The following is a 26287-nucleotide window of genomic DNA, read 5'->3' as shown; positions in this document are numbered from 1 at the left end:
GATATATTTTGTCATATAAAATTACCAAAATAAGTTTGATTTATTTGATGTGAAGTGTTTTATAATAGTTTGGGAATTTGTAAATCATCGCGGCAATGGCCGCCATTTTTTTATTACCTGGTTTGCATTCTGCACAATTCTGTGATGAAATGCTTGCGATTTTAACAAATTTGAAGTGACAGAATACAAGTTTGATACACTAGCATCACTATAAAACTAGTTTGAATGACATTTTATTGATAATATCAGAAATTATTAGGATAATAGCGAGTCCGTTTTTAACACATGTCCGTTTCTGTATCGTATCTTTATTAACTATGGCACGACGATAAAATCGACTACAATTAGGTTGTGTCAAGTCCCGTCAATATATATGTTCCTGGTCTGTTAGATTTTCTTTAATAGATTTTTACACTTCGATAAACCATGTTGTCGAAACTACTTCTGTTGCCTCTGTGTAAAATATATTCATGCGCGATACACACGAATGAAATTTGCCGGTCTAAAAAGAGTTTTGTTCAAGGTTATGGTTGTCTTTTTGATATTGTTTCACATCTAACCCCCTTGTTGCGTGAACCCATTGTAGTCTTTCGGAATACCGGAAATGCCTATAGTCTTTTCGGATTACATCTGTTCTTTTCTGTGGCCACCTGCGTGATAGGTAAATAATTGACCTAATGAATATGTATTAGCGTCTTACAGTTGCTATAGAGATAAGTGTAAATCGAGACTGATTGATATTTTACATCAGTACTAAATTATAGTCGCATAGAAATACAAGCGGTGTAAACATTGGACATCAGATTTTAAGCGAAAAAATTACCATCAATGGTTAGGCGTTTTTTTTAGATTTTAAAACTGAACCATTTTAGCGAAATTAAGAAAGAGCTAAGTCCGTTTAAGCAGTAATTAATATGTGAAATAGTTGAACTAAAATTTCAATTACATTTCAGTCAGTTTGATGCTCAATTCATTTTGAATAAGAAAATCTATTTTTATTTATATGCATTTTTTATTTACCAATTTGGTTAAAACATCTCATGCCGTTTCAATGTTTCAACTGGGACTAATACACTAATTCAGTAGTCCCAGGTTTCAACAAAGATCGAATAGGAACTCCGGCCTTCAATTAATTTTACAAATTACACCAAAATACAGAAAACATGATTCAAAATTATTTTATCGATAACATCTGGTATTGGTTTTCACTGAAGTTATCTTTTCAGACCAGCGGGTGTTTAACCCCTTAATTGTGCGTCTTATCGCATATGTCAAATTGGCAAGTGACCCCATATGAAGCGAGGACGGGTTATCGTCCTTGTCGATACAAATAATTGTTTTCAAATTGGGTCATCTCCCTTAAACCGGACAGATTCTTGGCAATAACTGTATCTATTTTAATTAAAATAGCAAAAATGGAATTATTATAATCATATTATTTAATTGGTAAAATATTGGAACAAAATATCTGTTATCGATATCAAAATACAAATTTTTGAAATAAAAAGAAAATAAATTAAAGAAAAACAAACTGAACCTTAAAAAATCGTTGAGATATGAAAAATGAAGATATGAGATTCTAACGAAACATTTAATTTTTTTAGTAAACATTTAAATTATTAAAATATTTTTAGCGGTATGATGATTATTCTGAAAGAATCATTAAATTTTAGGACTTAATATGTGCAAAGATATAATAGCCATTTATATTATATCTATGATGTGTGAGATGACGGATAATAGAAAAGTTGATTATGCATAAATTATGCAATAGCAGGAGTTAAATATACAGGGTCAGAGATAAAATAACGATCGTCTTTTATAGAGACTGAGTGTTGATAGATACAGTCAGAGATAATATAATGAATTTCTATTTATATTAATTAATGCTCTACAATTATACCAAAATATAAATAAGGAAAAAAACAATAATTAGAATAAAAGACAACGCAATGAAATCAGGCAGTTAGTTTTCTCGTATGAATTGTTTTACATTTGTCATTTCGGGGCATTGTAGCTTACCGATACTATGTGGTATGGGTTTTGTTCATTGTTAAAGCCCGTACGGTGACAATAGTTGTTAACTTCTACGTCACTTGGTCTCTGGTGGAGATTTGTGTCATTGGCAATCATTCCACATCTTCCTTTTTTTTATATAAAGAAACCATACTTAATCTTATTCTAAAATACCAGTCAACCTTGGAAATTATGACGAAATTTAAAGGCACCCTTTAGGTGTGTTAAATGCAGAAATTATATGTCATATCGAAACAGTTCATAAATGAATATGCGTTTGAGTCATTAAAATAATTCTATAGATATGAAACGATTTACAGACACTGAGTAATATTATTTGGAGTTGAGGTGGTGACTCTCTGTTTATTTTAAATTTATAGTCTATCAAGTAAAAAAAATGATGTCTGATCTATTCCTCGGTGTTTGGATTGAAAACTATTATACTTAAGTAACTAACGGTATGTGATTGCGAAAATATATTAGCAATTGTCCAAAGAATTATAATAACATGAAGATGAATATTATCTATTCAAGATTATTTTATAAAATTAGAGATGAGTATGTTAATTTATTATAGGAAAATGTGTGAGTTTTTTTAAAGCACGTGTGTCGAATACTCTCTCCAAAAAATATAGTTATAAATGGTATAGTCAATTCTTTTGTTTTTGGTATGTGAACAACCCCCGCCCCCTCCTAAAAAATCATATTTAAAGTTGAAGTAGCTGGTGCACAACTTCATGTCCACCCTTAAGAAGAATCAGTGCAAGTTTCTGAGAATTCCGTCAATTCGTTTTCAAGGCATCGAGGCAATCTGTATTCATAAGCAAATTTAGAGGGTCTAGTTGACAAAGGCTTAGAGCGTTTTTGGCGACAAAATAGGACGATATCATAACAAATTAGATGATTCAAAAACGTTTGTATTCATAACAAAAAATAGCATAACTTAGTAACACATTATATTTTCTTAAAATCAATATCCGTATTCAACGGACATGCGATTGCAAAAACATGATTTTTAAATTGCTTACTGGGCATGAGCTATACTGAATTGGCACTGTTATTCCTGCTTCTCTCTGTCTGTCACACACTCGTATAGAAACAACAACTTCATTATATTTTGGCTAATTTACAAAATGAAATGAAAAAAAAATGAGATTTGTTTGAACAAACTGATTTAAGTATAAATTTGAGGTTTCAAACTGTTTCTACTCTAAATACCTGATTTAAGTTTGTTGCCTGGGGTATAAATAAATTGAGATCAAGCATATTATTAATATGATAGCCAATGACCAAACCGTACAAACCAATGTAATTGGTTTTCCAAAATGGTTTTAGTTCGGGTTTATCAAATAAGAATATAGCTTAGGGTTTTGAACTATTTTCAAACTGGCTACAAAAACTAATAATCTTGATTCATTTCAATAAACTTCTTTACAACAAAGACTGTTTTCACAGTTACATTTCGACTTCAGCCAGGAAGCTACCTCTAATTCCCAAAATAGCACCTCAGAAAGGAATTAACATACAGTGGTTGCTTCTTATCATGTTGTAATGTTATCTATCGGAAGCGACCGAGGGATGGGAGAGAAAGAAATAATTAACAAGAAAATTATGCCCAACATAGAACATCAGTTTCATTAAGAATCCATGTCAGTTTATCTACATCTTATATAAAAAAGAAATGAGGTAAAATCATGCATCTTTATAAAACAATTATCTGATCTTTCATTCCAAACATGCGTTTAGGTTTTTTTATATAGATTAGACCGTTGGTTTTCCTGTTTGAATGGTTTTACACTAGTCATTTTGGGGCCCTTTATAGCTTGTTGTTCGGTGTGAGCCAAGGCTCCGTGTTGAAGGCCGTACTTTGACCTGTAATTGTTTACTTTTACAAATTGTGACTTGGATGGAGAATTGTCTCATTGGCACTCATACCAAATCTTCTTATATCTATTTGAAAAAAAATGATAGATAAAAATGTATCGGTTAAGAATTGTGAGGACTAAACACATTTTTTTCTAGAGATTATTGGTGTGTAAACTGGGTCGCTGGCTAACAAACTTAACATATCAGTTTGTGAGATATCCCACCCGGTTAACACGACAATAACTTCTAGGTATAATGTTTTTGTGTTTATGTTTGTACAGGGAGAGGAAGTCACTAATGTTGTTTCAGTTTGTGTCCAATCCTTTTTGATAATTTTGCAAATAAAATGCTTTAAAACTAAATTGATTGTGGCCACGTTTGTTTCAATTTGGCCAAAAAGGTTTTAGGAAGAAGTTTTTGCAAAAGTTAACGAACAACGACGGACGCAAAGTGAAGAGAAAATCTCACTTAACCCTTTGGGTCAGGTGAGCTAAAAATCTATGATAATGAATTTAATCCGAAATCACAAATTACAAAAAAAAACTGTGATAACTAACTTCACAAATCCGTTATCACGAATGTAATCCGTTATAACCAATTCTACAATTCGTTATAACGATTTTAATTCGTTATCACAAATTACAAAGTTGTGATAACGAATTTAATTCGTAGTTACGAATTACAAAATCTGTTATAACGATTTCCACAAACTCGTTATAATAAATTTAATCTGTGATAACGAATCATACAATTCGTGATTTCGAATTCAAATTATATATTTGGAAGGTCCTAAATGGGCTTCCGTAGATCTCATATTATGCAATATTGTTTTCTGTTTTAATAATAGCCATATAAATAGGACACTAAAGTGGATAACAATATTTGTTTTGTCATCTTAGCTCATCAACGTTACATATCAGCATTGCTGTCTTGCTTGCGTGCACTCAAGTATACATAATTCATTGATTTCTTGTCATCATTAAGATAGAAGACAAGTAAACGTAGTTTTTCTTTTATTTATATAGTATTGCAGGAGACTATAATCGATCATGAACTCATCAAATAATACCTTAACAGACACTCGTTTGTTGACAGTTTGTTAAATGTTGTCGATAAAAGAATATATTGGTAACTGTGATAGTATTTAATATGTTCGTCAGCTTGCAATATTCTGATAGTCTTTATTGGCTAATACAGATGACCTAATTGCTTTTTTTGTAAACGAATAGCTTCAATATACAATAGTTAAAATCAAGTAATAAGTCCTTATGTATATATATTAAACTCTTCATACAACAAAGAATCCTGGCGGATATTGATTCAACTCGCAAGTTGATGATACAAAAAAAATCGTACGATACAAACCGATTTTCAAGCGTACGACGCTGAACATTACAATCACCAGGTACTGTCAAGAATAAATATTGGAAAGCTAAAAACATAATACGCTGACATCACAAAAACCGAAAATTTTTAAACAGAACAGATATAAAACGAAAATAGAAAAACGACCAAAAGACAATGAAACAACAGTATACAAAACATAGAAACTAAACAATGAGCAACAGAAACCCCATCAAAAACCTGAGGTGATCTCGGGTGCTCCAGAAGGGCATGTGGCACCCGTCGTTTTGCTCATAGTCAAGATTGACATCGTGTTGAATTGATGCTAATGTCTTCATAATAGAAAGACGGAAGATACCAAAGGAATAGTCAAACTCATAACTAAAAAACGAACTGACAATGACATGACAAATAAACAGCTGCGCCATGAGCGCATGATACGCCCGTCACGTTTTCAAAGAATAAAGTTCAATGACTTCTCAATGTCATATCCTAAATTTATAAAAAAAACTAAAGGGATGTTATCTTAATAGATATAATACCAATGTTGTAATAAGATCTCTGAATATAGTTTACATTGGCACTAATATCGATTTTGTCATTAGCAAATTAAAACATAACTAAATTTGTATTTTCTTTTCAAACGAGATGTATAGAGACACACACACGTTTATTTTTATCTATGAAGAAGTCACTCTTAACTATCCTACTACCTGTCGATACATTTATTTTTGGCATTGCACAAGTCATGTCTTCTTTGACTGTTCATGACGTTCAAATACTAAATCCCTGGGATGTATTTTAGTTGATTTTAGTCTCTGATGCATGATTTTTTATTATTAATTGTTTTGGCTTTTAACTAGCTGTCAGTAACTGCGAGTACTCTCAAATCGTAATTTCTTTTTTATTTGACCTGTTGATACTATTTGTAATGCTTTTTTGTTATTTAATGTTAACATGGACCTTGTCTATATACCAGCTTTGATTATTTGGTATTACTACAAATTTTCACTTCTTCGTACTATGAACATCAAAATTATTTCATTTTTCCTTAGATGCTGTTCTTGGATCTGTACAGGAAGTTTTATCTAGCACTAATTGTATAGTTGTATTGTTGATATTCACCCCATATGCACCAAGTGTTAGATTAGTTTTATTGATATTAAAGAAATTTCTTGGTATTCCCAGGAACATATATATTGACGGGACTTGACACTACCTGATTGTAGTCGATTTTATCGTCGTGCCATAGTTGATAAAGATACGATACAAAAACGGACATGTGTTAAAAACGGACTCGCTATTATCCTAATAATTTCTGATATTATCAATTCAATGTCATTCAAACTAGTTTTATAGTGATGCTAGTGTATCAAACTTGTATTCTGTCACTTCAAATTTGTTAAAATCGCAAGCATTTCATCACAGAATTGTGCAGAATGCAAACCAGGTAATAAAAAAATGGCGGCCATTGCCGCGATGATTTACAAATTCCCAAACTATTATAAAACACTTCACATCAAATAAATCAAACTTATTTTGGTAATTTTATATGACAAAATATATCTACTAAATGATAAAACTTGTATTTATTTACAATTAGAGTTATGTGGTTTATTTGTTGAGCAGTTCTGATAGTTTTTCAGTCAGACGCTACCAAAATCCGTAAATCTTGGGAAGTCTCGGGGAGTCCGAGATTTTATCAATTTTATACTGAAAAGCGTATCAGATTCATTTCCCGTTAGATATACTGTTCCCAGGTATTCCTAAACGGAAGATTTTATACACACAGAAGAAGAAGTATACTTAACAACAAAATTATTTTCATTTACCTGTGTATAATATGACGCCGGTTTCTTCAAAAGTGATGATTTTCTAAAAATTGTTTGACATTTCACAGTGATATCATACTTTAACTTTGTTTAAACCTGTTTATTTACTTTTGACTTTAATTATATATCCCTTGTAATTTTTTATTAACTGTGTATTTGCATTCAGGTGTCACAGGTCAAGTTTATTCGTTCATTGTGTGTTAATTTACGTTTTTTTGATTGAGTTAAGCCTTCCAATTGATATTTTATCGTGTGTTTTTCTATGTTGTGATGTTATACTATTAATTCAGAAAAGGGAGACGGTTTGGTACCATTAAAACATTTAATCCCGCTGCAAATGTTTGCACCTGTCCTAAGTCAGGAATCTGATTACAGTAGTTGTCGTTTGTTTATGTAGTTCATACGTGTTTCTCGTTTCTCGTTTCTCGTTTTTATATAGATAAGACCGTTGGTTTTTCCGTTTGAATGGTTTTACACTAGTAATTTTTAAGTGGCCCTTTATAGCTTGCTGTTCGGTGTGAGCCAATGCTCCGTGTTGAAGGCCGTACCTTGACCTATAATAGTTTACTTTTATAAGTTGTAATTTGGATGGAGAGTTGTCTCATTGGCACTCATACCACATCTTCCTATATCTATAAATCAATCACCAAAGTTTAATGAAAACTGCTCAAAGCACTTTAAGGATATTGTCCGAAAACTGGAAAATCCCACCTTTTTTATGAATGAAACCCCGTAACTAGTAAACGTAAAATCTGAAATTAATAAAAATTGAAAAGAACCTTACGTCAATAGATATAAACAATTTACCAAAGTTTCATGAAACTTCTGAAAGCATTTTTGAGTTATTGTCCGAAAACTGGAAAATCCTCCCCTTTTTAATGAATAAAACCCCATAACTAGTAAACCTAAAATCTGAAATTATATACTAGTAAAACGAAAGGGAGCTTAAGTCAATAGATATAAACAATTCAACAAAGTTTAAGGAAAACTGCTCAAAGCATTTTTGAGTTATAATAATTGTCCGAAAACTGGAAAATCCCCCTTTTTGTAATGAATAAAACCCCATAACTCAAAAACATAAAATCCTAAATTTATAAAAATCGAAAGGGAGCTCATGTCAATATATATATAAACAATTCACCAAAGTTTGTTGCAAATTGGTAAAAGTGTTTTTGAGTAATTGTCCGAAAACTGGGAAATCCCCCTTTTTGTTATGAATAAAACCCCAAAACTCGAAAACGTCAAATCTGAAATTTATAAAAAAACGAAAGGGAGTTCACGTCAATATATATAAACAATTCACCAAAGTTTCATACAAATTGGTTAAAGCGTTTTTGAGTTAATGTCCGACATGTTGACGACGGACGGAAAACGGTATACCATAAAACATCCCGTAAACGGGCGTATAAAAACGTAAAATCAATCAAAAGATTAGCAACAGTCTATAAAACAAAACATAGAAAACTAAAGACGGAGCAGCACGAACCCCACCAAAAACCGGGGGTAATCTAAGGTTCTCCGGAAGGGTATAACTAGCATATACTGCTCCACATGTGGCACCCGCCGTGTTGTTAATGTAAGTACAGACCAGGCCACCGTTTCACAAAGCCTTCTTAACTTACGATCACCGTATCATTTTACGATCCGTTTACGAGTGGTTCTACGTTCCCGTTACGTGTGTTTCACAAAGGCATCGTAAAGGACTACTAAGTTGATCGCAAGTTACGCACTGTGTATCATCGTAAGTGTATCGTAAAACGGAACTCTAGCTGTAAACAGGAGGTGTGAATCGTAGTTTATTTACATCGGAATATGGCACACTCTTCTTTTACAGATCGACGAGTCGAGCATGCCGATGAGAGCGAACGTGAAAATGTTTGCAGAGAGAATCCTTCAACATCATTGAAATTGTTTTGCCAAATTGGTTTCATGGATAAATATTGTTATCCTTACATCTTATATTTTATGTTTTGAATTATATTTTTTTGTTGAGGAAAGTTTCTGCAGATATTTTCAGGTTTGTTTGATACATGTGGTCAGATGGAATCCATTAGTAGTTTCCATGTGGGAAACTATCAGACCAATCTATTTGATGTCTGAGGGTTTTAGCTGTTGTTCCCCTGATGGATCGGTAGTTTCTTTCCGAGATGCTTTATTGTATAGGATTTTCGGCTTTCCTCTACAAGGAATACAGCTAGGCATTTAGCGGTATCGGTTTGGAATCTAAGTATGTCCTTTCAGGTTTCTCGTTCGTTGCCTTGGCATTTGTGCGGCATCCGGGGTGACCTTATCCTTTATTTTGTATATAATTGTTTTTATATTTTGAATTTTTATATTTGTGAGGACGAGCGAATCAGGTGAGTGGGTGTGTTCGTATGTTTTTCATTTGTAGACGAAACACAAGCCTTGTATCTTTGATGGGTTACTTCCTTTGATATTCAATAATACTTTTTTTCTTTGTATCGGAAATTTGAAATAATAGGAGAGTGACGAGACGTGTTTACATCTGATCAAAGGGTTAAACGAATGTTTTAACAATTATTAGATAATGTCTAAAGTTATTATAGTACTGCAATTTTAGAGGAGATATGATTGATTGATTGCTGTTTTCTGAACGTACAGGGGCAAATATTTCATGCAGATTTATGACCAAGAGAAGAATTTTCAAACAGAAATAAGAAGTTGCATGCGTTGTCATTGAAAAAGAATTAAAAGGAAGTCCAATAAAAATAAACAAAACCAGTGTATATAATGTGCGAATCCTGAAATACCATTTTCACTGTATCCGTTATGAATTTCTAATGTAGAATGATAAATAAACAGATGACAAATTCATGACGAAATAAGATATAATGTGTACTGTTTTTATAAATTCATGATATAGGTACGAGATGCGGACGGGTTTTCATCGCGCCTACAGCCCTCCAGGTGTAAAATTGATACACAAATAGATAAATATTAAGAATAGTTCACGAACAGAGCGTGCAAGAGATTTAACAGCAGCAGTTAAGTTTCATTTGCAGAAAAATGTACCTTTTAACATAATTATTAATGTTGTATAACTTAAAACAGGTTTTGTTATTCAGCTTGTTGATATTGAAATAAATTCAACTATGCTGTTTTCGTTATGCGATTCATGTTTACTGTCGAATAATGATACTAGACTTTCATTTTCACTGTAGGGGCGATTCATTTCTATTGTACATGCGATGCAATTTCACGGAAGGAAATGAATTAAGATGATGAAATTAATTAATTTTCATCATATAACGTCTTAATTCAGCCGACTCTCTAACAAAATTTATGAAGTCAGAAGGATTGATTATATGTGACCCGCCACGACATTTCCGGACTTATGGAGGTAGAACATCATTGTGAGAAAAACGCCGTTAACTATATGTGACTAGCCACTTCAAGGCTTATGAGGGTACATTGTCTAAACTTTGCTTTTTGTATATTTATCTAGAACATTCTGAAGCAAAAACAACTCTGTCATGTTATTATGACCTATTTTTTGTAATAACAATGAAACGAGTCATTTCGAATACCGACATGATAATGACACTGTTCGGTGACGAATTTTTCATTATCGAAGACACTAATTTATAAAATACAAAATTATTGTATTCTATTGGCGCTTAGTATGAAAGGTTATTTGGGTCATTCTATGCTGTAGAAAAAAAAGATATTTGTCCGTGGCCACGACTTATTTGTCCGTGGCCATGACTTACTTGTCCGTGGCCATGACTTACTTGTCCGTGACCACGACTTACTTGTCCGTGGCCACAAATTACTTGTCCGTGGCCACGATTTACTTGTCCGTGGCCACGACTTACTTGTTTGTGGCCACGACTTACTTGTCCGTGGCCACGAATTACTAATTCGTGGCCACGATTTACTAATTCGTCCGTGGCCACGACTTATTTGTCCGTGGCCACGACTTATTTGTCCGTGGCCACGACTTATTTGTCCGTGGCCACGACTTATTTGTCCGTGGCCACGACTTATTTGTCCGTGGCCACGACTTATTTGTCCGTGGCCACGAATTACTTGTCCGTGGCCACGACTTATTTGTCCGTGGCCACGACTTACTTGTCCGTGGCCACGACTTATTTGTCCGTGGCCACGACTTATTTGTCCCTGGCCACGACTTATTTATCCGTGGCCACGACTTATTTGTCCGTGGCCACGACTTACTTGTCCGTTGCCAAGACTTATTTGTCCGTGGCCACGACTTATTTGTCCGTGGCCACGACTTATTTGTCCGTGGCCACGACTTATTTGTCCACGACTTATTTGTCCGTGGCCACGAATTACTTGTCTGTGGCCACGACTTATTTGTCCGTGGCCACGACTTATCTGTCCATGGCCACGACTTATTTGTCCGTGGCCACGACTTATTTGTCCGTGGCCACGACCTATTTGTCCATGGCCACGACTTACTTGGTCGTGGCTCCATGAAACCAAATTTAGATATTTGTATAGAGATTGTATATATGCGAGTATTGGCAGTACTTGTCCGTGGCCACGAATTACTAATTCGTGGCCACGATTTACTAATTCGTTGCCACGACTTACTTGTCCGTGGCCACGGACTTATTTGTCCGTGGCCACGACTTATTTGTCCCTGGCCACGACTTATTTATCCGTGGCCACGACTTATTTGTCCGTGGCCACGACTTACTTGTCCGTTGCCACGACTTATTTGTCCGTGGCCACGACTTATTTGTCCGTGGCCACGACTTATTTGTCCGTGGCCACGACTTATTTGTCCACGACTTATTTGTCCGTGGCCACGAATTACTTGTCCGTGGCCACGACTTATTTGTCCGTGGCCACGACTTATCTGTCCATGGCCACGACTTATTTGTCCGTGGCCACGACTTATTTGTCCGTGGCCACGACCTATTTGTCCATGGCCACGACTTACTTGGTCGTGGCTCCATGAAACCAAATTTAGATATTTGTATAGAGATTGTATATATGCGAGTATTGGCAGTAATGGCTATGTTGTGTGTGTGTTCGGGGGGGGGGAGTTGGGGGTTCAGATCATCGTTTCTATAATTCTATATCTTTTATATTTTACCATTTCACTTTTTTCTTTATCCTTTGATCTCTAGTATATTTGTCCTAAACATGCGTGAAATATTTGCCACTGGTCATTATTAGGCAACCAAAAAACAATCAACGTATTCTTTATATTTCATCTTTTCTTTATTGTTATCTATATATAGGTTTGGTCCCGCTCCTTATCTATTTTTTGCACATTATTCTCTCTATGTAAACCCCATTCATGTCCTGATAAATGGTGACTCATGCATAGCATGATATGTGGTAATTAAAAGAGTGAACATATTCATATAATAATTTACTGTATGTTTTGACTTATAGATAGATGTCATAGGCCCAGATCATGTAATAAAGTAGGTCTTATAAAAATACAATAGCATTTTAATAATGATTATATATATGTATATATATATTTAACAACTCCAGGCAACAACTTTGTAACTCGTGGCCACGACTTAGTAATTCGTGGCCACGAATAAGTAATTCGTCGCCACGGACAAGTAAGTCGTGGCCACGGACAAGTAAGTCGTGGCCACGGACAAATAAGTCGTGGCCACGGACAAATAAGTCGTGACCATGGACATGTAATTCGTGGCTACGGACAAATAAGTCGTCGCCACGGACAAATAAGTCGTGGCCACGGACAGTAAGTCGTGGCCACGGACAGTAAGTCGTGGTCACGGACAAATAAGTCGTGGCCACGGACAAGTAAGTCGTGGCCACGGACAAATAAGTCGTGGCCACGGACAAGTAATTCGTGGCCACGGACAAATAAGTCGTGGCCACGGACAAATAAGTCGTGGCAACGAATTAGTAAATCGTGGCCACGAATTAGTAATTCGTGGCCACGGACAAATAAGTCGTGGCCACGGACAAATAAGTCGAGGCCACGGACAAATAAGTCGTGGCCACGGACAAATAAGTCGTGGCCACGGACAAGTAAGTCGCGGCCACGGACAAATAAGTCGTGGCCACGGACAAGTAAGTCGTGGCCACGGACAAGTAAGTCGTGGCCACGGACAAGTAAATCGTGGCCACGGACAAGTAATTCGTGGCCACGGACAAGTAAGTCGTGGCCACGGACAAGTAAGTCTCGGCCACGGACAAATAAGTCGTGGCCACGGGCAGATATTTTTTTTTCTACAGCATAGAATGACCCAAATAAGCTTTCATAGCTTAGTAATCTTCAACAGCGTATTTGAATAAAAATTTCAAACGAATTAAATTTACAACATTACAAACAGTTCTTAGCTCTATTTTAGAAAATGTAATTTAAACTTGTTAAAATGAAGTTAGTATAAAATTTGTCAAAGAAAGCTTTTAGAATTCCTTTTTTTTTTATTTGTCTTTTAACTTAGATTTATGATGCATGTCTCTATACATAGTATGCGACGCGTAGCAGTTTATAATTAGTTGTTCTCATATATGCATTTGATACAGTGCATTTATTATGGATATATTTTAGACTCCATTTATGAAAATCTATAGATCAGAGAATTTTGATTTTTTGTATCAATTTAAAATGTAGATTCAAATATTTCTATGTCGTTGATACAGACGAAAAGGTCTTATCATGTCAAAATCATGATACAACAGAAAATTTTCATATGCACGGTCTGAACACAAGAATTTACAGAATAAGTATATTTCTTACTGAATAGAGAAAAATGGACAAAAGAATTACAGAATGCAGAAATGTAAAACCCACCCACCCCCTTCCCCCTCCTAATCCAGACCCTCATATATCATTGTGACGGATAGTTTTGTTTGTTCTATTTAACTGTTTTTATTTTCGAAAAGAATATTTGTACAAGGTGTTGTTAATAAATGTAACGGACAATATATACCATGCCCTCTCAGCCGACGTCGTAATTTCATTTTTAATGAAAGAAAATATTTAAAAGCTTCTCTCCCTTTGCAATATGATTTATTAAACTCATTAGGCAGAGCAATTTTTATGACTACTTGCATAATTGTTTAATCGTATTAAATTCTCAGACTGTATCAAATTTATATTAATAATAAAAGTTTCAGATCTTTAATATTGAAAACGGGTTAAAATTATTTACTTGCATTAATATTGATATAAAAACATCCAGTTCGTTTTTTTGTGTTTTTTTTGTAGATCTAAGAAAAAAAGCAACTCTGTTACACTAAAACAATTGACTAATTAAAATTGTCACATGGTGTCTTCTTATGTCGTCTGAATTATAATGTAAGTTATTGATCTGTAATTTATATATTCGCCATCCGTAATTATTATCTAAAATGTTTATTTGGCATGCCGTACTCGATAGAAGTGCGGACGTGAAAGAAAGCACTCTTCACAAGAACGTGAACGTAGATTACATTCCACGGAGATTACATTTCGATGATTTCGTCATTTATAAAACATAATACGTGAACCTGAAGATAGAAGTTGTATTAAAATTGAATGTTGACACCGATATCGATCTGTTGGATGTAGAATTTATTTTCAAAATAGGTGTTTGTTTAGGGTATACCATTCCACGGAGATTACATGCTTAACAAATCTCTGCAGTTTTCAACTTTTTTTAGTTTTCAAGACTGATATGATTTGGAATAAATGACGATTTAACAAAATTATTTATGGTAACCTTATAATCAAATTTAACTCATATCACACTCTATGTTTTACTTAATATTTAGTCTTGCTTGGTCTTCTATCCGTTAACGGGAATTACAGGTTTACGAAGAAAACATTAGGATGGCCGGTACGATCACTATCGTTGTGCAATATGTACTAAACTTTATAAAAATTAAAAATATAGATAATAAAGAAATATAAAAATCTCAGATATAAGTATAACAAGCTACGGGTATATAACTCGAAGTCGTTAGTTTTGCTTTGTTACGGTGGGACAAATCAGCGTCATAAAATGGGCGCTTTACCGGAGAACCAGTGAGTAGCGCAAAACCTGCGTTTCAGGAGTAAGTGCATGGGACCTATTTGTATCATGTTTTATATCTGGTTCTATTGCCAATGTTATTTCATTGATACTGTGTCTCTCCAGTCTGTATCTGGATATAATATCCATTTCATTTTCAAAATGATCAAACGAAGAAAGTGTGGTTCTAATATTGAAGATTCTTCTTCGTCTTCTAACATTTGCGGCATCTTGATCGAGAATAAAGCCATCTTAGATATGGTTTAATTCATATTTGCGGAAAAACTACAATCGAGATACGACTGGGTATAGCTGTAGTAAGTTACGCCATGATTTACGTATTATTTACGCTCATCTTAACTTACGACGGCTTTGTGAAACGGCTGTAAAACCTAGCCCCATCGGACGCAATTACGACTGGACACAATTACGAACGATTTCAAATGTTTGCCCTCTGAAATCATATTCAATTATGATAATTAATAAATGTTTCTATGTATAAAAACCCTATTAAAATTCCCTTGTTTTCATGATAATACAATTCATGTGCACTTGGTGAATGTTGATGACGATGACAAAATCATTCTGAAAATATCAAATGGACGACACTCTCGCCTGGAAATTATATTAAAAAAAACATTAAGGTAAGTGCATCTTGCCTTCTTTTGTTAATATATAGAAGGAAAAATATCTCCTGATTCTGTTCGTATGCGTGATGCCTTTTATCTTGCCCAAATAACCCCAAAATTGACGTTTTTTTCGACTCTTGTGACCCTATTTATTGTCAAAAGAAAATACGGTAACTTTATTGAAAAGTCCAGAGAACTCCGAATGAAATGTTGACCTATAAAAAAAAATCATAGATGAATGATAGGTTCACCAACAAATTTTGGAGAAACTTGAATTTAGTGCTCCTTAAATGGAGGAACTTACATAAAAACAAAACAATTCCGAAATCTTTCCTTTACACATACGAGACATTTCGTCTGCAACCACTGCTGAAGTATTTGAAGTAAAATACAAACTTGCACATCTTATTTTCCTCTGGAAATGTGTTTGAGATTAGATTAATGTATGTTTTATCAATCTAGACTGTTGTCATTGTTTTTTTCTGCAATATATATTAATATAGCGCTGTTCGGAATTGCGTCCATATTTGGCTCACTTGACCCGTAAAACATGCATCTTAAATTATATGGAATAAACAATTCCAGAAAAGTAGTCTACATAAAAAAATATTAATCACAGTTCAAAAATAGTTCGTAATTGTGTCCAGTGAGGCTACGATTTATTTACGATGAACGTTCGATGACACGTAGACTTACGAAGGCTTTGTGAAACGGTCTAATTCGGTAGGTCACATTAGATAAAAAGAGGACGGGATTGTGGTTATGACGATAGGAACATATCTGTCGTCATCTGTAAAAATAAGCTATACGGAACAAATCAGTATAAAAATAATTGCCAATTAATGAGACAACTATCCATTAGAAAATTTAAACAACTAACGTTATATGTCAACGTATGAACTTCAACAAAGACTGAGCAAAATCCATACCGATTAGTAAGCTATGAAAAGGCCTAGGCCTGACAAAATGTGAAACAAAACGAAAGAGAAAACCAACGGCCTGATTTATGCTTCTTTTAAAATTTAGCATGGTTTTCTCTGAGATAAGCTCTTAAAATATACAACAAAATATAAGTTTAAATAAAAAGCAACCTACGACAGCCACTGAACATATCATTAAGTACACACCCAACGCCAACGAATAATTGACGTATTAAAACGTCACAATAAATGTATATGTTTTCTTCAATTTAATATCACTAAGGCCGTGTTCACACCAAACGTTTACAATTGGTTTCTTGTTATGAACACTGGTTTCACATTGAATTTGTTCTAATCTGTTCATCGGTTTTAATTACCTGTACATGAAAATGGTTCACACCAGTAAACAACATGTACACGTAATTTACATGACTTTTTGTACATAACATATAATTGAATGATTTTTTTTCTATAAACTTTTCTTAGTCGCATACCAATTTATATTTTTTCTATTTTTCAATTATTTTTGTTTTTCGGGGGAGTTGTAAATTGTATAAATTAAAAAAAAATGTATTGGTTCCAGGAGGGAAATGATAAAAATCGTTTGATTCCATTGAAAATGAAAAGCTAGGGGTTTGAACATAGAGTTTAGAAAATGTTCCTATATGTTATTGAAAACTTTTTTTATCAATGTAAAAAAAAGGCTTTTCCCACGATCCACGAAGACGAATGGTCGGTACCTAACGAAAATCGTTCTATTGATTAAAACAGTCTAAAACAGCGTAACAATATGCATAAAAGGATTTTGAAAATAATTGATTAATTGATTGTCGGTAGCTTAACATCCAGTGGTAAGTATTTCATGAATGTTCAGGACAAGAACAAATTCACAATAAATGCAATAGGTAGGTCATGTAATAGAGGTCATCCGAGATGAAGATCGGGGCAGTCTGGACCGCCATTGGAAATGACAGTATATTGGATAAGGACGGAATATTTACCTTTCAACAGGCCACCAACGGACCCCTCAAAGAGTTGTTGCAAAGGTTCTTAACGTGCAGAGAGCGTGGCACTCTCTCTACACGAGACATCGGATTTAATGTTTCCATTCTTACCGGACGTGTCTGAGTACTTGTACATCTCACACAGCCAAACGGACGCCCGTCTTTGGCAAGGGTTTTACGGCCGATCGGAAGAACACCTAAGTGACCATATTTCTATTTCCCAGATACCAACGGGGTGATTTTGGAAATGAATAGTCTGGACTGTGACTAACTGTTAAAATTGATATTGTCTAAGACATGATGAAAATGAATATTTTCTACTACAAAATACAGGACTTTGCACGAAATAGTTGTGTACAACAAGTGAAAATGATTTTCGCGCTATAAAAAATAGCCATTATATCAACCGGTGTAAAATGAATGTTCTATCAACAAACAATCCCCTCTCCCAATGGCCCACGAAGGTTTTAAATTTATCATGTTTTTAAGATCATTTTCTAAAGATTTTGTCATATACATAGGTAGTTACGTAATTCATAATATCATTATAATCATTTATATTCAATATAATTATGAAACTTTCTTTAATATTCATAATAAAATCCACGTCCTAAATATCTCTAGTTTTATGTACACTTAACCAATACAAGTTCTACATTGACTATCGATTGCATGTAGTCAAAACCTGTTTTAAACTACTAACATATAATTACATTACATTACGTTTCACGAGAATTCGTTACTTTACAACAATCGCGTGTCATTCAAAAATTAACCTTCAAATCAAAATGAAATAATTACATTACATGTATGTTTCATTATAATACGTTATTTTCAAACTAAGTCTGTAACAGCTTCAGGCAAAGTTGACCTTATTTAGTCCTTATTTTTTTAAGTACCTTTGGGTTCCCGTCATATCTATAAATCTATTTTTATAATCTATATTTTTCTTCTTCGTGGATTGACAGGTAATTACATATATTTATCTATAGTCGCACATAATAAAGCAAGCGAGATAAATAAGCATAATCAAGCAAATGAAAGGAAAACAAATTAATAATACGATATAACAGAATAAAATATATGGACGAAGTATAACATTTTCATTAATATAATGATAATTGTAATTACAGTAAAAGCACATTTATACATTAATAATTCATCATTAAAATATAATCTGTGACCTTAACTTAGGGGTTCCAGTACATGCTACATTCTTCCAAACTCATATTTTTTTAAAGAAATATGCTTTTCTAAAGTAAAATTTTCTTTGATATAATTTTTAAGTCCCTCTTTATGAGGTTTTTCATCTTGCATCTTTGATCAGTAGCTGAAGTACTTTGCTAATGAAATGACTTTATTTTTTATAAAATTTGGTTTATAATTTTCATAGAGTCCAAAAATGACAATATCCACATCAAGTGGAATTATAATATGTGTTGCTTCAAAAATCCAAGCATTATTTATACATCTTGGCTTCTAGTGTTTTTGATGAAAGTTAATCCTAAATGTTTATCGAATGCAGAAAATTATATATATTACACACACACACACACACACACACATATATATATATATATATGGGGGTCTAAATACAGTACAAACAACATTTTCCAAAATACCAAAAAAGTGACAAAGGATATTTTAACAAAACGCATTTGACTAGCAGGTCGAACAACGGATTTTTTGGGTCTTTTGGAAAATGTTGTTTGTGCTGTATTTAGACCCCTTTACCAAGAAATTTGTTTTGCATGCACACGTATAAAAATTGCGGTTTTTATCCAACGCAATCATAGGTTTGAACTTTGTTTTCAATTTAGACTTGTTAATATTTTTTCGTTTGGGTTTGTATTATATTTGCCTTCGGGTTGATATGATCCGTTCATCCTTTTTCGACTCTTCAAAATTCAAGAGTCTATCCTAAATTGAGGTAAATTATATGGCCTTCCAAATACCGTTTCGATTCCTAACATCACTGAAGAGACATTAACTGTCGAAATCCGGATATGGTGTACTAATTTTTGCACCTTTTGTTTTCGGTATACCATCTTTTCCGCAAGTTTATTGTTTTCTGTTTGGTATTAAATTAATAATAAAGATCCATGTTACATCTCGTGATCAATTTATTTGGCAATCGTCAATGGCAGTCAGCAGGGTTTAAAAACATCCGTTGTTCGACCTGCTAGTCAAATGCGATTTGTTAAAATATACTTTTCACTTTTTTGGTCTTTTGGAAAATGTTGTTTGTGCTGTATTTAGACCCCTCTACCAAAGAAATTTGTATTACATGCACACGTATAAAAATTGCTGTTTTTATCCAACGCAATCATAGGTTTGAACGTTGTTTTCAATTTAGACTTGTTTATATTTTTCTTTTGGGCTTGTATTATATTTTCCTTCGGGTTTATATGATCCGTTCATCCTATTTCGACTCTTTAAAATTCAAGAGTCTTTCCTAAATTGAGGTAAATTATATGGCCTTCCAAATACCGTTTCGATCCCTAACATCTCTGAAGAGACATTAATTGTCGAAATCCGGATATGGTGTACAAATTTTTGCACCTCATGTTTGCGGTATACCATCTTCTCCGCAAGTTTATTGTTTTCTGTTTAGTATTAAATTTTTAATTAAGATTATTACATCGGTGATCCGTTTATTTGGCAATCGCCAATGGCAGTCAGCAGGGTTTAAGAAAATTTGTTGTTCGACCTGTTAGTCAAATGCGTTTTGTTAAAATATACTTTTTCACTTTTTTGGTCTTTTGGAAAATGTTGTTTGTGCTGTATTTAGACCCCTCTAACAAGAAATTTGTTTTGCATGCACACGTATAGAAATTGCGGTTTTTATCCAACGCAATCATAGGTTTGAAAGTTGTTTTCAATTTAGACTTGTATATATATATATATAACCAGTCTAAAAGGGTACAACATCACCAAAAAATAACAATAAAATGAACAAATGTAACTATAAATATTTCGGATACAGATATCCTTCATCAGTATGATCATGATGTAAAATGAATCTTATCAACCTATTCTGATTATAAAACTATAGCAATCTTGAATTCTATATTTCCAAACACGGCGCAACGACATACCTAAAATAAAAATAGTAATAATTTGCGATATGAGCTTGCACAACTTTAAAAGTCCAAAGGTGACGACAATTAAGATGTTACAACAACTGCGTGGAAATACATTCCCAATAAACAGCACTGACCGATCTCAGCTTGTATAATATTTCAAATTTGACAACGGTAGAGTTATTAAAACAGAGGCTGCGTATTTAAACACCCCAAATAAATAGCAGTTTGATAATGATAAGAAAAATAATTGAACGTGACTGCGTACTTTTACGTCCATCCCAAATGAGTAGAACTCTGTAATTAAAACTAGTATAATTAAAAAATTCCTTAAAAATGTAGGAGTCTAGTACAGAAGCCGGAGTTACTGGAAACAAGTGATGGCAGGAAAATGAGTGATGGTAGGGAAAATGAGTGAAGCATTCTATGTTTTTTCATTTATGCCCTCTGGGGAAACTGTCCTTAGCTTTCTTATCCCAAACCTTTCCCGATCAAGTCTGTCGGCCCTTGACCAACCCTCATTGTGGTCTATGATTGTGATGGTAAGGTTTTTTAGATCAGCTTGGGCGTGCCCAGCTGATATCAAATGACGACTTACGGGGAAGTCGGGCTTGCAGGTGTAGTCACTTCGATGACCATTCATGCGTTTGTTGAATGGATTTTCTGTCTCGCCAACATACTGCATGCCACATCGACACTCAAGAAGGTATACAACATTTTGGGTTTTGCAAGTACATTACAAAATATAGTGTACACAGACCCAGTCGAGTGGCAAGTAAATGTTTGAGTATTTAATATTTGTTGGCAAGTCAGACATCGTCTGTTACCACACGACTTGCACCATCCTGCAGTTGAACCGCTTTTATTAGAGGAGACGTCAGCTCTCACAAATAAGTCTTTCAGACTTGCCGGTCTTCGAAAAGCTAAGACAGGAGGATTGGGAAAGATCTTGGATAATTTTGGGTGCTTGGCAATGATTTGCCAATTAGGACGGATCCCGTTTATCATGGGACTCGAGCAACACTTCAGAACCACCTACCGAATGTTTAGTCCAGCTGCTTACACTGGTTCTGAAATGCAACAATTTCACCTTTAATGGTTGATCGGGAAAGGTTTTGGATAAGAAAGATAAGGACAGTTTCCCCATAGGGCATAAATGAAAAAACATAGAATGTTTCACTCATTTTCCCTACCATCACTCATTTTCCTATCACTTATTTTCCTGCCATCACTTGTTTCCAGTAACTCCGGCTTCTGTACTAGACTCCTACATTTTTAAGGAATTTTTTTGATTATAAAAGTTTTAATTACAGGGTTCTACTCATTTGGAATGGATGTAATAGTACGCAGTCACGTTCAATTATTTTTCTTATCATTATCAAACTGCTATTTATTTGGGGTGTTTAAATACGCAGCCTCTGTTTTAATAACTCTACCGTTGTCAAATTTGAAATATTATACAAGCTGAGATCGGTCAGTGCTGTTTATTGGGAATGTATTTCCACGCAGTTGTTGTAACATCTTAACTGTCGTCACCTTTGGACTTTTAAAGTTGTGCAAGCTCATATCGCAAATTATTATTATTTTTATTTTAGGTATGTCGTTGCGTCGTGTTTGGAAATTTTAGAATTGTACTAGCGTCTCTAAGATGTTCTGGTAAAACTGTTTTTTTTTTGTATAGAATTCAAGATTGCTATAGTTTTAAAATCAGAATAGGTTGATAAGATTCATTTTACATCATGATCATACTGATGAAGGATATCTGTTATCAGAAATATTTATAGTTACATTTGTTCATTTTATTGTTATTTTTTGGTAATGTACCCTTTTAGACTGGTTATATATTATATTTTGTAGTGTACTGTATCATAATTATATGATCCATCGCCCCGTAAGATTTATGGTTGGCTATTATTCAGTCATTTTATATATATATATTAGTACTTTATGCTTTTTATGCATTTGTACGGAAGGAAAATAGAGGGAAGGTTAATCTATGCGGGATTATGTATCTTTCCAATTTAACACGTAGTGTATGTAAAAAATACCCATTAAAAGCTGTATTTTCAAACACTCAATCATCTAGAGTGTTCAAAGACTGCTAAAAATGAACGTTTAAAGAAAAAAATATAACCATGAATACATGAATAGAATTCTATTTTAAAATACGCCTAGCCTCATTTGCTATTTTTTTGTAAATATGCAAAATATCTCGACTGCTTCCGAGCTCACGTTCTCTGTTTTCTCCATGAAAAATAAGATTACAAATTACATCAGAATCGATCGCTTCCACTTGCTTTAGCGATTCTTTTGATGTTGTCGTGATACCGACAGTTTGACATAAAACCGACATTATCAAATTATCAGCATTTAAACAAAACTTTGATTATAAAAGTAAATTCTAGGGACTATACGTGTAAAATCCTAAAGTACATTATGATGGATTAAAAAGTACCAATGTGTTAAGACGGAATCGATATAAAAATAAGGAGATGAGGTATGATTGCCAATGAGACAAATATCCACCAAAGTTCAAATGAAGTGGATGTAAGCAATTATAGGCAACCGTACGGCCTTCAACAATGAGAAATACCCATGCCGTTTAGTCGGCTATAAAAGGCCCCGACATAAAAAATATGAAACAATTCAATTGAGAAAACTAACAGCCAAATTTATAACAAAACAATTTAGAAAAACAAATATGACCGACATGAACCAACGACAACCACTGAACTACAGGCTCCTGACTCGGGACAGGCACATAAAAAATGTGTCGGAGTTAAACATGTTTGTGAGCGCTCAACCCTCCCCCTAACCCGGGACAGTGGTGAAACAGCACAACATAAGAACAAACTATAAAAATCAGTTGAAAAAGGCAAGACTCATCAGATCGATACAAAGCAGAACAATCAAACAAAAACACAGACCGGACGCATTTATCCATCCCTCATCCCTAACAACAAAGAGGACACTAAGTACAGATCTGAGAGTACTCGCAGTTACTGACAGCTAGTTCAAAGCTAATAACAACTACTAAAAAAATCATGTATCTAAGAAAAAATATCAATCAGTACACAACCAACATCCAATGGATTTAATGTAAAGACGTCATTAACAGCCAGAGAAAAACAGTGCCGTTAAAGTGCATATGTGTATAACAATACTATTTAGTATGATTTTAATTTACTGATAACAAAATCAATATTTATACCAATAAATAGTTTGTTTGTCTTATCCTGTTACATAACGTGCTTCATAATTAGCAGTGACCACTGCTTTACCCCATTATTAATCAAGGGGTGTATTCCGATTAAAGGAAGTCGATTATCCTTTACTTTAAACTGGTAACCATGACCTAGATTTTCAGTATATGCACATCATGGAATAATGACCTTGAACATCCCTGATATAATGTAGTAATCTATTTTTGAACCTCGTGAACCAGATGTTTATATATTGTACTAGGAAGAGAAAAAAGGTAATGTATTACAAAACAAAACAAAAACACCACACATATTCGATCAAAAAGAAATCTGAAGATTATGTTTAGTCGGTAAGTTAATGGTTAGTGTCACTGAAATGATAGAAAACCTGTGCTCCTCTTATTCCCCCTTTTTCCAGACGAGACCGATTTCATACAAGGGCATGATCCCATCTTAAAAACAACAAAAATGAAACTAATCTATTATGTAACTTAGTTTTCTGTTCAGTGTTTTGTGGACTATTGATTGTCATTAGATCTTTTAATGTAGACATTAAAAATAGAAGTGTATGCATATCATAGCTGGTTGGCCTCTGACGAATTTCTGTCTATACCATTCACATTATTTAATGAAAGAGTACAATCACTGTCATATAAACAAGCATTCTGAGAGTATTGCATGGCAATACATAGTCCCCTACCGGGTAAAAATTCATTATACTGGAACAAAAAGCTAACTTGTTCTATAACTTGTCATGGTGTAAACAAAAAGAAAATATCAAGTCAATATCTTCAAGCATGACTAAAAACAGTGTGGAAAACTGATTAAATGATTGAATTTTTCAAGTCCAAGGACCACAACTCTTCACAAAATTTTCAGACAGAAACAAAATTTCGAACTTGATCTGTATAACTTGTCATGATAAAATTATATACCAATTATCAATCAATATCTTCAAGCATGATGAAAAAAAGTGTGGAAAACACTTTAACATTAGATATGATTAATAGTTCTATAAAATTAGATATGATGTAATACAGTGTATATCTATTTTCAAATTATAATCAAATATTTTTTCTTTTATTTGTCACAAACTAATATAGATTTGTAACTTATCTATAAAATGTCAACAATTTTTATCCACACAATGTAATGTAATACATACATTAATAAAAATAGATTATTATCTAATTAAAGGATTTCACTTCATAATTTTTTTTATATATATATAGCATTCCGAAAATTAGTTTATACAAAATAACAAGCAAACCTGCCAAAAAATTCTTCAAATAATATACCAAAGAATGTCTTTTAAAAAATGAGTTATCTCCCTTTGTACAGAAATATGATTTAACATAGTACTCTTACATTAGATATGGTCCAGAGTTATGGTCCATAACTCTGGACTAAATCATCAGACCGGAACAAAATTCGAACTTGATCTATAACTTGTCATGGCAAAACTATATACCAAATATCAAATCAATATCTTCAAGAACGAAGAAAAAAATTGTGGAAAGCTGATTTGCCGGACTGACGGATGGACAGACGGACGGACAGACGGACAGAGTGCAAACCTAAAGTCCCCTTCGACTTCGTCGGTAGGGGACTAATAACCTTAACAAATGTCACCACTAGAAACTATTATTATATTGGCCATAGTTAGTTGGTTGATATGCGTGTAATATAATGATGGTGGACATATTGCCGTCAATGGCATAAATGAATCACTTTTTTGACCGAATTAAACACATTATAAGATATTACCTCAACGTGATATGTAGGCTATCGCATAAGTTTGTATGATATGCTCACCCTTCCGAAGTACATGATATATCACTCCTTGTTGGGAGTTTGCCAAAAAGTTAATTTAAATCATGAGTTTCATTTCTAATTCGTCCACATGTGATTCTTTTTTATAAGTATCGATTGTTTCTGCATTTCCGCTGAACAATTTCAAAATAAAAAATCAGTCGAAAATTATACATGCCGCATAATGAATTAAAGGTCATCACTCTTATTTTCCTCTTGACCAATAACAAAACATTGTTTATGTAATGTCCAATAAAATAAACAAACAAAGAATGTGAGTCAATAACAGAGATTATATAAATCAATCGTTAACTAAATTAAGCAATGCATTTAACCTTGCTACAATACAATCAAAAAAAGAAAATCGTATGTTTACATAAATACTTTAAAAATAACTGGAATACTAATGTACTTACCACTTAAACCAGCTCCGACCACAATAACGTCTGCTTGGTTAGCCATCTTGAGGACAAGGACAAAGATAAAGCAGACGATATAATATTAGAGAGCAGAAAATCGATCATTCTATGATGAGGTTCAGTTCAGGAGATATACCGATAAAATTCTTCATTTGATGAAAACGGATCAATAAGAATCTT

The 26287-nt window shown here is 33.7% G+C and overlaps 2 protein-coding genes across 4 annotated transcripts in view; one reads left to right on the top strand and one right to left on the bottom strand.

Annotated features, from left to right (window-relative positions):
* The window catches only part of LOC127698272 (amine oxidase [flavin-containing]-like), a 46989-nt gene extending 20746 nt beyond the window's left edge, over positions 1 to 26243 (bottom strand). For both annotated transcript variants that reach the window (XM_052201662.1, XM_052201664.1), the window contains exon 1: positions 26105 to 26243. In XM_052201662.1, coding sequence (XP_052057622.1) covers positions 26105 to 26150 — 46 coding nt within the window. In that variant the 5' untranslated portion in view covers positions 26151 to 26243. The remainder of the gene's footprint in view (positions 1 to 26104) is intronic.
* Positions 1 to 26287, top strand: part of LOC127698259 (disks large homolog 1-like) — a 428947-nt gene that overhangs the window by 70206 nt on the left and 332454 nt on the right. The window lies entirely within an intron of this gene.

The sequence above is a fragment of the Mytilus californianus genome, unplaced genomic scaffold (assembly GCF_021869535.1).
Source record: "Mytilus californianus isolate M0D057914Y unplaced genomic scaffold, xbMytCali1.0.p SCAF_4, whole genome shotgun sequence".
NCBI lineage: Eukaryota > Metazoa > Mollusca > Bivalvia > Mytilida > Mytilidae > Mytilus > Mytilus californianus.
This window is presented reverse-complemented; position numbering and strand designations above follow the sequence as displayed.